The sequence below is a fragment of the Aplidium turbinatum genome, chromosome 1 (assembly GCF_918807975.1).
Source record: "Aplidium turbinatum chromosome 1, kaAplTurb1.1, whole genome shotgun sequence".
Lineage (NCBI taxonomy): Eukaryota > Metazoa > Chordata > Ascidiacea > Aplousobranchia > Polyclinidae > Aplidium > Aplidium turbinatum.
Window position 1 is genome coordinate 18,577,926 of NC_137472.1, and position 14,707 is coordinate 18,592,632.

The 14,707-nt window shown below is 36.2% G+C and overlaps 1 protein-coding gene across 2 annotated transcripts in view; it reads left to right on the forward strand.

Annotated features, from left to right (window-relative positions):
• Positions 1–14,707, forward strand: part of LOC145770325 (uncharacterized) — a 74,751-nt gene that overhangs the window by 30,006 nt on the left and 30,038 nt on the right. For both annotated transcript variants that reach the window (XM_082581928.1, XM_082581935.1), the window contains exon 4: positions 13,698–13,777. In XM_082581928.1, coding sequence (XP_082438054.1) covers positions 13,698–13,777 — 80 coding nt within the window. The remainder of the gene's footprint in view (positions 1–13,697; positions 13,778–14,707) is intronic.

The window sequence follows — 14,707 nt, forward strand, 5'->3', positions numbered from 1 at the left end:
AGACAACAAAACCCATCATTTTTACATTGATTTTATGTAAAAATAACAGATTTTCCTGTCTGGGGTATGATTGTTACAAGCGACTCTAGAGCGATCATGACTATCACAATCTACGTCAGCGGACGTTGAAACAATGTAAAAAGAGTTGGTTTGCTTGCTGGGTTATTGGTTTACCTACTGACCACCCACCCAAAGCACATGGCTGTGTCCACGGCTGCGTCACAACATGATGCTCATAGACGTTTTTCTAGGCGTACTCGAAAATATCCCTCATTGCCTTTCCAGCTAATAAAGATTTTCAATATTCCTTTCCGGGAGTGATTACAACATTACTGGTTGACATTAATCAATTAACGAATGATTGCGATACAACGTACAGCATCATGTGGTACTTTTGCAGTAAATGTGCAGGATCAAATTCTGTTCAGCTATTTTGAGACCTTTCAAACCTCAGCGTACTTAGTTGTTCAGCTATGCTTCTGTAGCCCACGTTGTCATGACACTTATTTTTAGATTTCCCGTCGTTGTTTCAACGTTTTCTGAACGTTTGCTGGCATGCAATACCACGCTAAAAGATTAATTGTCATATTTCCGGCTTGGAACTGAAAAGAAATGATACAATTATATTGACATTTGCCTACAACAATGGCAGTAGCTTCAGTGAGAGATACAGTTCAAATAAAGCGACAGTTTGTCTGATTGCTGCGAAATCACTTCAAATCAACGTAGAAAAATGTCTACTCTGAAGCATTGTCAACAGTATTTTCTTGATGAAGTTTTAACTTTTTGTAGCCGAGAGCTTTGGCTTTCTCCTTGTTCAACCGTGATTCAAGTCAAAGTGACACCGTCTGCTTTTTGATATTTCAACTCAGATCAGCTATATTGTTATCACCAATCACAGATGTTATTTTTTTTATTGGATCACAGATCCATCTATTTTTAGTGTTAGTGTGAGTTAAAGAAAATTGTTTTCTAATCCAGGATTATATAACAATGCACCAGAATATTGCATTTATAATATACTTGGATGGATGACATAGAGCGGCGTAGAGCAACAATCAATGAAAAGCATTTTCAAACCTGGTGGCAGTAATTTAAAAACTGGTTTTCTGACTTCTAGTAAATTCAATTTTGGCAAAGAGGTGATTTTCTTGAACCATAGATAGTTGATTACTTGAAAATGGCCAACATGAGTATGGGCGAAAACGTTTGTAATTTTTATTGGTGTTTCCTAAAAGAATTTCCATGTTACCAACTCAGTGACCAGAGCACCAAACATTTTCATGTGTTCTTGTTGCAAATGATATTTTGAGCGTCCGCCGAAGGATTCGGCTACTGACTAGTGAAGCCAGGGAGCAGTTTCTTAGTCGAACCCTTTTGTGATGTCTTGGGGTATTTTATACGCCGGCTTACAACATTGCTTTGACTTTCCTGTGTCGCATTGATAACTGTGACGATTTTTGCGTTAAAGTAGGAATTATTTATAAACTTTACTTTTCGTAAAATTGGTTTAGTTTGTCATGCTTGTTAGGTTCACAGTATAAGCTCTGCAGTCTACATCATTTTATAGTTAAGAGCGATTTTTGAAGGTTTTGGTTAGTTTAAATGAAGTAAACATGTCCATATTGAAATTTAGTTTTAACCGCTTACATTTCACTTTTACTTTCTCTTTTTTTGCGTTGCATAGACGTTAGTAACCTTAAATAGCTTAAAATGGCTGGTACTTCCTCGGATTGGACTCCGGGTGCTTTTCTAAAGCACAGAAGTGTGGCCAGGTATAGTTTATTTGGTTCCAAAAGCTTTCTGAAGATGCGACGAGCTATCTCAGTGGCAGACTTTCGCGACTTGTCATATTTAGCCGATATCCACACAGATGGTAAGTTGAATATCTAACTGATGAATCGTTAATTTATCATTTAATCAACTTGTCTTGGCTTGAGATATCTTGGGCATGATCACTGGACCTGTCTGAACTGCTGTCTGTCACCATCGATAAAACATTGTAAGATATTCGCTTAAAAAAAACGTATCGTTTTATGAAATTTAATATTAGCAACGAGTGCAAAAATAAGCTTTTCCATAAAGCATAGTAATGAAGCGAATACCCTTTGACAAGCAATCTCCCACAAAGGCTAATTGATGAAGTACAACACAAGCCACAAACACGTAGGCCTACAAGGAAGTGTTAATTTCGCAACTTGTCAAAATTCATGCGGTGGAATCGAGTTCTAGGTGATCTTGCGCTTGTTAATTGTTGCGATTCTTAATAGAAGTCGTGATTGGGTGAATAAAAGGTGGGCGAGGTATAAAAACGACCAGGTTATATTTATACTTTTCTTAATGTAACTTGTCTTTATAGGTTGTCTCACATATAACGTATACTAAGTTCTATAATTAAATCAATTTTTTCTCTTTTGCGTTGTTTTATGTGTAATCATATGATCAGACATTATTGTCACGGAATGACAAGCATTTATTGGTATCTTATTTTGAGTCATCGTCCTACTGTTGTCCTACCATAAGGTTGACCACATAGTAGACCGCACTCTAACACCTACAGGACACCCGCACAACCTTGTTTTGAAAGGACATTGCACCAGCCAGAAAAAGTTGCCTTTAATGCATCTGACTTGAACTATGGAGAGTAACTCTTGCCAGCTGGGATACATCGGAGACATTTCGTTGCTCTTCTGACGTTTTTAGGTGCTGATCCACCAGACGGTCTGTTCACCTATTTGAAACTAATTGTTCTTGTCAGCAAATCAATCTTTTTTACATTGATTCAAAGTCTACAAACGTTTTCTAAATTTAATGTAGGTAGGCCACCCTTCAATCACTGTGTGTCTGAAAACATTCCGCTCATAATTCTCTTGATTGTATTTGTGGTCTCTGTTTGAAGAAAATTATATCCGTTAGGTGGGGCAGACGATTATGCATGACGCGGTGCCTTAACTTTTGATTTGTTGCTAACTGTTCAGGTGTTTCTAACATTGAAGACGCAGTCAGTGATTTGATGGTGATTTGTTTGACCTTACAGCTGCATCAGAACCGAGATGCTGCGTGATAGTGGATTTGCTGTCTTTAGAAAATATAAGTTGTTTTGTGTTAATATTATTTTGAATAAGATTCTTGAAGTAGATTTATAAGATTAAGAAATATGTTTAATTCTTTCTATTTTACTTTGTTCTTTATTGTTGCTTCGAAGGTACTTCAGTGTGTGATACACTTGTTGCAGTTTTTCTGCACACAAAAAAAGCTGTACTAATGCAAAAGTACAATGGATTTTTGCCAGCTTGAAGTGTTGGTAGCAGAATTACTAAGTCTTATACATATGTGCTTGTTGCTATTACAAAAGTCTGGAGCTTTTCAGACTGAAACCAAATTTACTAACGTAAAAACTAAAAAGTAATTTTTATATAATGCAATTTATTTTTAACTATCAAAAATAAATGCCAAAGACAAGAATTGTGTGGTAATTTGAATTGGAGATTGCAACAAGATCTAACATGGACGTCATTGCTCTGGAGATAAACCTTCGGCCACAGAGATTCAAACGGAGAAGTCTGCGAATTGTTATCTTTTGACGATGGTTTAATTAGCGAAGTCGATCGTTTTCTTTACAAGGATATACCTCCACCCTTCTCTATTTTCTCCATGCGAAAAATTACACGGTTTATCGAAGTTAATAACTGCATTGAAAACAAGCAAATGCATCATTATTTTGTTAACTTCTTGTAAGTGGCGTTTCTTGGGTCAGTTATCTGACACACACTGTTGCCTGGGGCTATAGCATAGCTTGTTGCTTTTGGTTTACGCTTAGCCGCCCTTAAAAGTAGATGGTTTTTCATAAATATGTTGTCACAGTTCGTGCTGCAGGTGATCAATTGCAAAGCTGCCAGCAAAAAGTTTTATTTTGTATGACTTTTTCGCTGTATTTGGAAGGTAATGAGTTGGAGTGTGTAGAAAACATGATTTTGATAGCTTGAGTTGTGAAATGTCATAAGTCTGTTGTACCAAGTCACTTCAGAGCAAAATTATATTTCAAGCCTGTCACTTCACAGGTTGATTTCTTTCATAGATTTAGCGTCATTCAAGCATTGAACTGATGTAAATGTGATTAGTTATCTTCAACCCGTCAGCCATGTCTGTTTACCATCTTTTTTGTCAAGCACAGTGGAGTACTCAGGCTACACATGACTTGCTCAGCTGGCAAACAAAACCCGTATTTTTGTATTGAATCAACGCTTGTAGATGTTGCATTAGTGTAAAAAGGACAGTCTTTACTTCAGTCTCGCAAGCGATGCTACGCATTTGTTGTCAATGAATAGCTAGCAAAACTGCACTGGAGCAAAAGAGAAGCCTTTAAAAATCACTGTAATTTGAACGTTTTTAAGTTTGAACAAGTGGTTTTTCAATACATTTGTGAGTAAATGATTAGCGAGCCAAAGCTTTATCGGAGATCGTGTGTAGCTTTCCAGTGTCAGTTTTTTGCTTTTGTGTGTTCAATCAACTCAGCTAGCAAACAAACGCGATGTAATTATGTGTCAATTTTATTTGTCTTAATATCTCAGCAGTTGCGAAAGCAATCTGTAGAAAATAGAAATGTGGGAATATTCTACCAGTCATCTGAAATCAAACCTGCAAACAAAACAAAATTTAGTTGTTTTTCTGTTATTTTGCCACCTGTCATCGTTTTTCGTTCGTTTCCCAGACAGCAGTATCCCAGACAGCAAATCAGTCGCTTTTTACGTCTGCAGACGTTGTATCAATGTAAAAAGCGACTGATTTTCTGTCTGGGATGGGTTCTTTGAAAGTTGCCCAAAGTTGAACACTGGCTTTATGATGTTTAACTACCAAGAGCGTACGTTGTTGGTCTTGTGATAAAATTTGATGTTGTTTTATTCTCACGAAGCACTGAACTGTCAAGATTTCTTGATTTTGTTTTCATTTACATATCACATTTCATTTTCATTAATTTCATCGTATTTCGCATTTGGGTTGCAAACGCATAAAGTTATTGGTCAAAATTAGGCCAAATTTGTAAATTATAAACTCAAAATTTCAAGTTTTTAGGTCAAAAAATTGGTGGCTCTACATATTACACTCTACCAACATAGTGGCTGGGCTTGCGTCAGTTGTTATTCAAAGCGTCTTTACGTAGTGGACTCGTGCGAAACCTTAAAGGATTGAGCTTCTGATTTCTCGGAGATTAGTCAATCAATGAAGCTGCTGAATTTGTGACACTTTAGTGAAAAATTATATCTTCAACGTTTGTTTTGAAGAGCCTTATTTCGTGTGCGAGCTGTACTACCTTGTATGGAAGTTTGGCATTCAAAGGTAGTGACTTATCGAAAGTATTATTTTGTTTTATTTTTTGTTGGCTGAGTATAAAGAGGGAGAGCAGTTTGGCACAGGACGAGTTTGTGTTTCTTAACTCATAACCATTTGTTGATTGACGTATCAGATTCTGATTTTTCTTTTTAAACTGACCTACGCACCTGTTAGTTAAATGGTAAATCATACGCTTCCCTTTAACAAATAGGGTAATGGGAGAAGGAGAAAGTAACTTCTCTGGAAGGTAACTCAATTCCCGTCTGGATGTGAGTTAAATTGATGCGCGCTTTTCTTTAAGTTTTCAATCAGTTTGGTTGATTACAGTTTATTGTGCGATGCTTCTCAGGTAGCTAATCAAGTTTTTTACGTTGATTATACGTCTGTTCACTTTGAATCAATGTAAAAGACGACTGATTTGCTGGTGGGATTGTAGTCGCCTGGAATTTGATGTTGCAGTCGTTTGGATTTTGATGTTGCAGATGTTGTGTAACTGCCTGCAGCGTTTCACGTAATTTTCGGGACTGGGTTTTGGTTATTGAGGTTGGCTGTTGTTCACAGCTTCTGCAATTTCACCAAATTCGTAAAGCAAGTTATTTCGTTGCTCTTGTCGAAACCTCTGCATTGTTGTTGACGTTGCCTTACATTGTCATTTACAAAAACCATGTCAACTTTTGGATGTCACTTGAATACAATTCCGTAGAGATCAAAAGCCTGTATTGTTCAACGCTAGAACTTATTCAAGCGTGTAAGTGCTTCACAGTTGAATGGCTTCATGTGTCATTGGTTTTATTTGCCTGACGTTCGTACTAACGTTTACCTGAGCTCGGTGGCTTTATGGTTGAACATTGTGTGCCAAGTCAGAGGTATAAAGTGAATGTTGGACCGGTGACGTTTGACGAGACCAGTGCTTTGTCAGTGAAGAGCTACTTGAGGATTCTTGAGGCTTACAGTTTGTATTTTAGATACAATAAGCTTAACTTGACGATACTTTAAAAATTGATCAGACAAATCATGTTTAGATGTTGTTTTGTACGATAGCTTTGAGAAAAGAAAACTGAGCGACAGGTTTAGTTTACATTTAGACTTTAGAGACACTTCATTATTTTGTAAGGTTGTGATATTTAAATACTTTTGCATGCTATCAAGTTGTGTAAAGTTTATACATTATGAATTTTTTACGTAAAGTTATACACTTTTAATACCAGGATTCATTTTTTGACCTGATTTCAAAATCATGCAGGTTCTTTAAAAAAGTGAGCAAGCGTTTTTAAAAAATCTTGAAGGGTCAAGTGCTCAGTCATTTATGAACACTTTTGCATGTTAATTATCGCCAGTTATTGCTCATCAGGTATTTCTATCTGTAGCCTAATCGAAACTGGGAGTTTATTTGAAACATCACGGTTCACGAGTGTTTTACGTTGCATTGGCTTTGTATTAGATTTCGTTGGTTAGATCACATCAGTATCATTTGCATTTTTTCTGAGAATTACTTGTGCGTTTGTCTCACATCGTTTGGCGACAGACTTCATAGCGACAACAGTCGATCGATACCACAGCCCAAAATGTATTCATTCAAATGCTAATCACCATACGTAGTCACTTGGCTGAGCGACAACGAAATGTCTACCAATAAGCTTAACTAATTTGGCCAATCGAAATGCAAATCTCCGACCACCATAAATGCAAGAGTTGCGAAAGCGTTTGTCTACACTACAGAATTTACACTTGTGCGAGCCTATACCGTTACGTGAAGATCAGCTTAAAATGCATTCGCTACTGATCAGTCCGGTTGTTCCATTGTCTTTAGATGTTGCATCACTGTGAAGACAGATTTATATTTGCTTAGTTTTGATCAGATGAAAGGTATAGTTGTAGTTTTTAAGCGTGAAGCGCATTTTAAGCGCCGATACCAAGAAAAGAGTTGACAGCCTGAGTGTTTAGTTCTAACTAACAGTTTGTGTTGGCCTTACTCAAACAACAAAACCCTTCATTTTTATATCGATTAAACTTCTGCAGACGATAATTCAATGTAAAAATAACAGATTTTGCTGTCTAGGTAATGGTCGATAAATCTATCCCACAGGACAGAGAGAGACTGTTAGTAGGTTCAATATCCTTGCATGAATGATTAAATGTTTGTTTTCGGCGAATGCCTATTGCCTACCCTAAATACATGCTGCATATTATCAAAGTAAAGAGTAATGCTTTCTACTTGAAGATTGAAACTGTTAAGGGAGCGTCAGTGCAATTTTCGTATAGCAAAAGTTGACAAAAAAGTGTTTTGTATGTTAGTGTACAGTGGCCTAATTATATTAGTTAATTGGCCTAATTATATTTCAAAAAACTATTGTGAGAAAGGACGTTGCCGATTAGGAGCAGGTTAAGTTTTGAAACGAGAAAAAATATTGCTAAACGTTTGCTTGTAGAACAATTGCTCCCCTTACAATTCTCTGATCATTCGTCATACTGAGTCCTCTTGAAAGTACATTTTGTCATGTTTAATGTAAAAGCGCGTATAATATAATAATATCAATAATATCAATCTGTCAAGCAGTGGCTAACCAACGGATGCCCTGACATATAGCGACAACACGAGAGAAGAAGAAGAAGAAGAATTTATTGTAAAGAAGCGTTTTTGTAGCCCCGTTTCAATGTTGTTTCGCTTAACCTTTACTGAAATAGACGTCCGCATATTTGGCAATGGCTCTACAAATGTCATTGGAAAGTCATAAATATCGAATGATTTCCCGGAAAGTTTCTTGCTGCCATGTATTGAAGCATTTGTGATTTACTGAACGAAAGAGTCATTAATCTTGTTAATTTCACTCAGTCGTCTCCCAGTCAACAAAAATTGACGTTTTATGTCGTTTGAACGTGCAGCGATGTTGAAAGGGTGTAAAAACAATTTCTGTTACCTGTTTGGTAACGTGCCTCCCTGCGTGGTAACGTTTGCAAATTCGTTGTTTGCAACAGCCGATTCCAACAGCGGGTGACAATATAATTGATGATGTTCACTGCCCAAGCTGCATGGTATGTTTGCATAGTCCATTTTTGCGTGTATTGCAGCAGTATTCTTCTTCAGAGTGCTGAGTAAATGCAGTGTTTGTGTTATTCATGTAAAGTTTGGAAAAAAGACTGGTGAGAGAGCCAACCTAGAGTCAAAAGCGCAACCATTGTAACCGCGATTACAAATTTTGGAAATGAGCAATGAAAGAAAATCTCAACAAAACTTGAAAGATTTGAAACCAAGTCTTGTTCCTCATTACTACGGTACCAATCTGAAATCTTGATTTTTTTTACCGACTTTGGATACTCCAAAATTCATTCGACATTGGACTCTTTGGTTTTCTTCGTGTCACGGATGAGTGATCACGTCCTGAGTAATTAATAGAATCAGGGTGTAAAAGCATTTCTTTGCCAGCTGCAATATTAACAGTTGCACCGTAAAACTTTTTGTCTCACTGGGTTTTTCACACTCCTACTAGTCTTTTCAAACGATTGATCCATTCCCTTACCACAACAGCTAAAGCACTCTTCCGTTTTGACAGGAATCATCATCATCATCATAATCCATCGTCGGTTTGTTCCCCATTTGTTTGAGGAATGTCAATGCTTTTGCTTTACAACTAACCGTTTTCATAATTATTTAAATCAATGTTGTATATCGCTTCTGGCCTTGAGTCTTTTACAATTATGAGAAAGAGTTGAAGAGTTTGCTTTCTACTCCAAAAACAAAGTCCTGTTATTTAGTCACCCAGTGGTGTAACTGTGATGTTATTCCTGCTATCTGATAGCTTGTATTGATCAGTTTCATGAGAAATCTATGATATTATAGGAGTTTTGTCAAACGTTCCAATTTTTATAAAATAAAATTTTAAGAGATTGTGGAAATCGAAAACGTTCAACTTATTATTTTTTCTGTCAAATTAGGCTTGTGCAAGACAATAGCCATGTTTTCCAAATATGATATTTACCAAAACGCTGTCATGCCAAAATAACACAATCTTGATAATTTTCATCTATCAATGTCAGGGAAGGGTTTGTTTTGAAACTAGCTTCATTTTCTCGGTATTCAAGTGAGATATCTTGTTTTGCAGTCAGAACATGTCTTATTTTGAAAGACAGCTGATAATGATGTCAATGTTTGATTGATGGAAATTTGCTTTTAAATATAGTCTTAAATTCGAAATACAACTGGTAAGTTTTTTTTCACTCAATCGATTGCCAAGTCATTGACTGAAAGAATTATGGTTTTTATGGAAATTCGTGCCCCCAAAAAGCGGAAGTGCCGAAGTACTTTATCATTCTTTGTGTTCCTTCATATTCACACTTTTCTTCGTCAGTTCCTGTTGGTAAAATGTTGATTTTTTCCTTGTCGCATGGTTGGTGATGGCATTCGCTACTAGCGTTAAGTGCGAGCTTTATTTCTAGTTAATTATGCAAGAATCTTGAACCAAGCAATTTAGGACACATATAGCTGAGCGCAGGTGAGCAAAGCAATTGCCAGGCAGGTTTGAGTGATACCTGTGCAAGTGTGCATGGATTGGCTACTCTAACTTATAGTTGATGCATCGTACCAACAGCAATGTCAAGGTGAAGCGTGAAGAGAGGAAAGGTCGTTTCAACTCGACGTTTTACACTTTTTTTCTACCAACAGAGTAAAGTGGGACAGTCATGATGGAGTTTTTTTTGTTTTTAGTGTTAGCAAAACAATTCTTGTCATTACTTTGTAGTTTCTTTGTTCTACCGGTATGGCATTGGTCTGTTTTGTGTAGAGAGTGTGATGATATAGTTCTTGCCTTCACTGGGATGTAAAAATCTGCTACCAAATTGATAAAAAATGTATTGTGCGCATCACCATTAAAATATGTTACTTTCACATAACGTAACGTTTTTCTTTGTTAATTTTTCTCATTACTGCATGTCAATTTGCATGCTAAAAAGGGAATTAGGTCATGAAAGCTGGATGGACGTTATCTTTTAACAGGACGTATGTGTTGTTGGAAATCTTAGATACATAAATTTTTGTCTGCGTTAATGCAGGATTTAGACTAAACATCAGATTTAATATTGAATGTCACATTCAGCCATTAACTCTTTTAGAAAAGTGATTAATTTTATCAAAGATATTGCTTTGCAGAGAGTTTTCTTCTATCTAACGAACATATCACGCTAGTGTAAGCAAACACTCTATTTTAAGAGTCTTTGTTTGTCATAAACTGATTGAAGTGATAGTGCCGAATAGGTGTCAGACATTTTTGAAAATTTACTCTGTGTTCTTTTTGTAGAAATAAAGCATAGTTAGTTGAATAAGTCACTCCCTAAGTTATCTCACAAAAACATTCTGTTTCTGTCATGATCAATTTTCCAAAGAATATTATAATCAAAACATAAGTGAATCTAATCCAGAAGAAAACGACTCCGAAAAGGAAGGGGATCCATAACTTAAAATGAAGAAACACATTCCTCCAAAGCTGTCTTCTCCCGTCATAGACATTTATGATCCCTATGCCAATCCTGGAAGAAGTCTCCCTCGCACTCCCAGAAGTGCTGGACGAAAAAAGGGCAAGAAGTTTACTTTTGTCTCGACCAGGATTGGTATCAGGAGATCCTCCACAAGAAGACGACACAGAAGTTCCAGCAGAAGAAGAAACAGCCTTAGCAAAAGATCTTCAGGAATATATGGGATTGATACTTCCATAGCTGGCTCTGGTAAAAAGGGGTTATAACCTTACTTTTACTGTAAACTTAACATCACTGTAACGTAACAAATATGTAATTATAAATCAACAGAATTAAGCTGTTATCCACCAAAACCTCTTCACTTTCACCAGTTCCCGTGATACATCCGTGGACTAAAAACATTTTTTTATTCCTTGTGGCAATTAAGTTTCGAGGAAAGTGTGAAATGTTGATTCGCAGCAGTTACGCAGTCCATTGATGAAGTGTGTAGTTTAGTCGTCTTTTCATTATTGCTGTGAATTACAGTTCATAAAAAGTAATTGCTTTTGTAGTATATTTAGCGATAAACAAGCCATAATGGTATAGTTTGAGAAATCACGTTTTTAGGAAACTTGTTTATCAGAACTTCTAGTTTGATAGACTAAAGTTGGCCTTGAAGTGAAAGTATCTTAGTTTGTGTTAGCACTTAGCAGAGAAGATGGCGATTTAACTACTGTACACATGGCGCGTTTTTGTAAGTTTTTGCTAATTTTACAGTGTCCAACATTATATGGTGACTTGACTTCATACATTGGGTTGTTTCTCCCTAACACCAGAAAACATTGTGACGTCATGCCAAAATAAACAACAGAGGTGTAGACTAGAGGTTTAGTCATTGTGTGAGCTACTGTATTTTTCTTTTTAGGGCAACTGAATTTTGGTTCGTGTATGTCAGCTATTTCGCAAAAAGAAACGCTTAAAGTCAAATTTTCTTCAATGCTTGCAAACGTAAAATAACACTATTTGTGACAAAAAAAACGTACATTTAGGGTTTTTGAAGATGTGTGAATTGAAAAATTATTTTTTTCTGTCCAGCCTAAATAAGTTACAGAGCAACTATAATTTGCCAGTTTGCATTTATTTTTTTAAATTTTCTTTGAAAAGAACGATAAGTATTTGAATTTTTAGATAATCAAAGCAGGTCTTCACTTCCAAGTGTGAAATACAAATATAGCTCACACAATGAAAGGAAGCTGTACGCAGCATTGCAAACTAGTTTGTTGCAACAGTACGTCTTGCTCAATCATTTCACCGAGTTGTGTGTTTCTACCGGCGAGTTCAACTTTCACGTTTTTATTTTTGCTTTTGACTTTTGTGTTAAACTGGCATAATGTGTAGTTAAACTGCTTTTGTCTGCGTTGTGATACATCTAATTTTGCAGTCATATAAGGTAAGGCATGCCTACAAAGTAGCCACTACCTTTGGCAAACAGTTTTTGCACACGAGTTGAATCTTATTGACCCTAGAAGTGATGTGATTTTGAAAATTTTTTCAGGCGATTTTTACTTTTTACAATATTCACTTTTCTTAGTTCATGTTTCATCTTTTCGACATAATATATTCACGTCTCAAAGAAATTACTTTTTTTTACGTATAATAACAGTTTTTAATGTTCATTCACAGAGGTTAACTGCTCTGTGTCTTCATGTAACCCTTTTTGAATTATTTGCTGTAAACGAAGTGGCACACCAAAGATCGCTTTCTGTTTGACAACATTTTTATGAGACGTCAAACTGAATACATAGAATAGAAGGATACTGTTTTGCAGTACTGGACGAAACTATCCTGACCTTGCTTTTCACTTAGTCTGTCCGAAACGAAAACATTGTATTACAAATTTTTCTTGTCCCGACATTCTTTGTTTTTTCTGTTTTATTTTTCTAAAAAAAAAACGATTTCGTTCCGTTGTGAATACGATACTGAACGATTTGCTAATTATTCAAGTTGGAATGTTCTAAACATAAACGTCTCGTTTAGTTTCGATACAAACGTTATTTTTATTTTGTTTTCTTTCAAAATTTATTTTTTTTTAAAGATTTTTATTACCACAAGAAATGAGCCACCACCGCCAGCCCTGTACTGTTAAAACGTTGAATCAACATTGAGTTGTGGCAATTTCAGTGACTGTTTATCCAAGGTTAACGCTCACACAGTTGATCGTACAAATTTGCGATCGAACTAGAATGTCCATGGTGCTATCAGCCTGTCTTTTGGGGTGGACGTGTTTACACCTGCCTCTATTCCCACGCTTCTCGCGAGCTATACCTTTTACCGCTTTGCCTTTCAGAAACGTTTAACTGACATAGAAGTACGCCTTGTTGGGCGCACAGGTCTGTGATGGTGAAGTCACTTTGGCAAGTTTTTTTTGCCACGTGCCATTTTATGGTGCAATGTTGATATAGTGTTAGATTGTTTGTAGAAAAATTTCGCAGTAATGCTGTTGCTTGTGTGACTAAATCCTATACTGACCTAAACATTTTTTTTACTTGTTGTCTTCCTTAGTGACTCAAACTTATAACAGACTTCAACTACAAGTAGAAACGACTGAGCTTTGTATTTTTGCCAATCGTAGTTATCCAATGAAGTATTATTTTTTGGCTAACTTAGCTACAAACGCAGAATTTTTTTTATGTATCGTTAAAAAGCATTTCTTCGCTCCAAAAGTTATTTTGCAACCAATAGATTTGTTAATCGATTTAAAAAAAAATCTTTTACAATTTTTGTCTGTACGTCTTGTAATCTTAACACCCATTTAATGTTATTGTTTTGTAAATTGATGGCTTTAAATCTTCCGATGACAATCATCATCTGCTTGCCAAGGATCGTGCAAACATTTTGACGTATGTCTCTGTATTTCTCAGAAACCACGTCAGACACACGGCGAGGCCACCCGGATGTGGATTCAGGAAATGCATTCAGTCCCACCAAAGATGGACTGCCAGTGAGTGACTGTGCAATGATCATTTTCCCAGTCAGCAAATCAGTTTTTTTTACACTGATTCAACGTCGAATCATTACAAGAAAAAGACAGGTTTGCTGGTTGAGTATGTTTGCAACTGTATGAGGTTCGCCCCGCTTGACCAAAAGTAGCCTAATCTTGGGAATAGCTCTGTTTCTGTTGATCTGTATTTTATCGTTTTTGCGTTTGGAAATTCATTCACCAAAGGAAACGAAATCTTTTATTTTTTTTTTAGGGTCAGTAGCATCTCTCGCCTTGTGGTGGTGAGAGTGTTTCTCCAACCAGTAAAAATTGCCCCTTTTTTACATAGCCACGTTGAAATAACTTAGAAAGCCCAGTTTTACTGGCTGGATCGAGGATTAATTTATGATCTGCTGTTCGTTCCTCTGCACTGCACTAACATGGTAGTGACATTGTCAATAACAGAGCGAGTAACAAACAACACCTGAATTCTTGCTTTGCTTAATTGGGCTTTTTGTCAAAAACGGAGTTTAAAAATGCTTCTTCAAATAAAGCATGTTGCAGTTTCTTTGAATCACATATATAATCTCATAAGAAAGAAAAAGTAGCTTAAAAAAATTTCGTTTCACTGTAGTTATGTCTGAACTATATTTAAGAGCATAGTTAGCACTGTGGCGTTAAACAAATGCTACTTTTACGATTACTGAAGATTTTGTCATAAAAGCAATTGATTTCTTGAATGTTTCTTCATGTTGAAACGTTTATATATTAGACTGCATACAACCTTCAGCATTATATTATAGCTTGATATAATGTCCATGTCCGTCAGAGAACTTATTTTAAGTCCTGATTGCATTCTTGAACAAAATCCAAATGTTAATGTTCAGTTGTTAAACCATTAGTTCTCCAAGTCTAACAGAAGCCAGGGTGGGTTACCTTTGGGCTTGACGT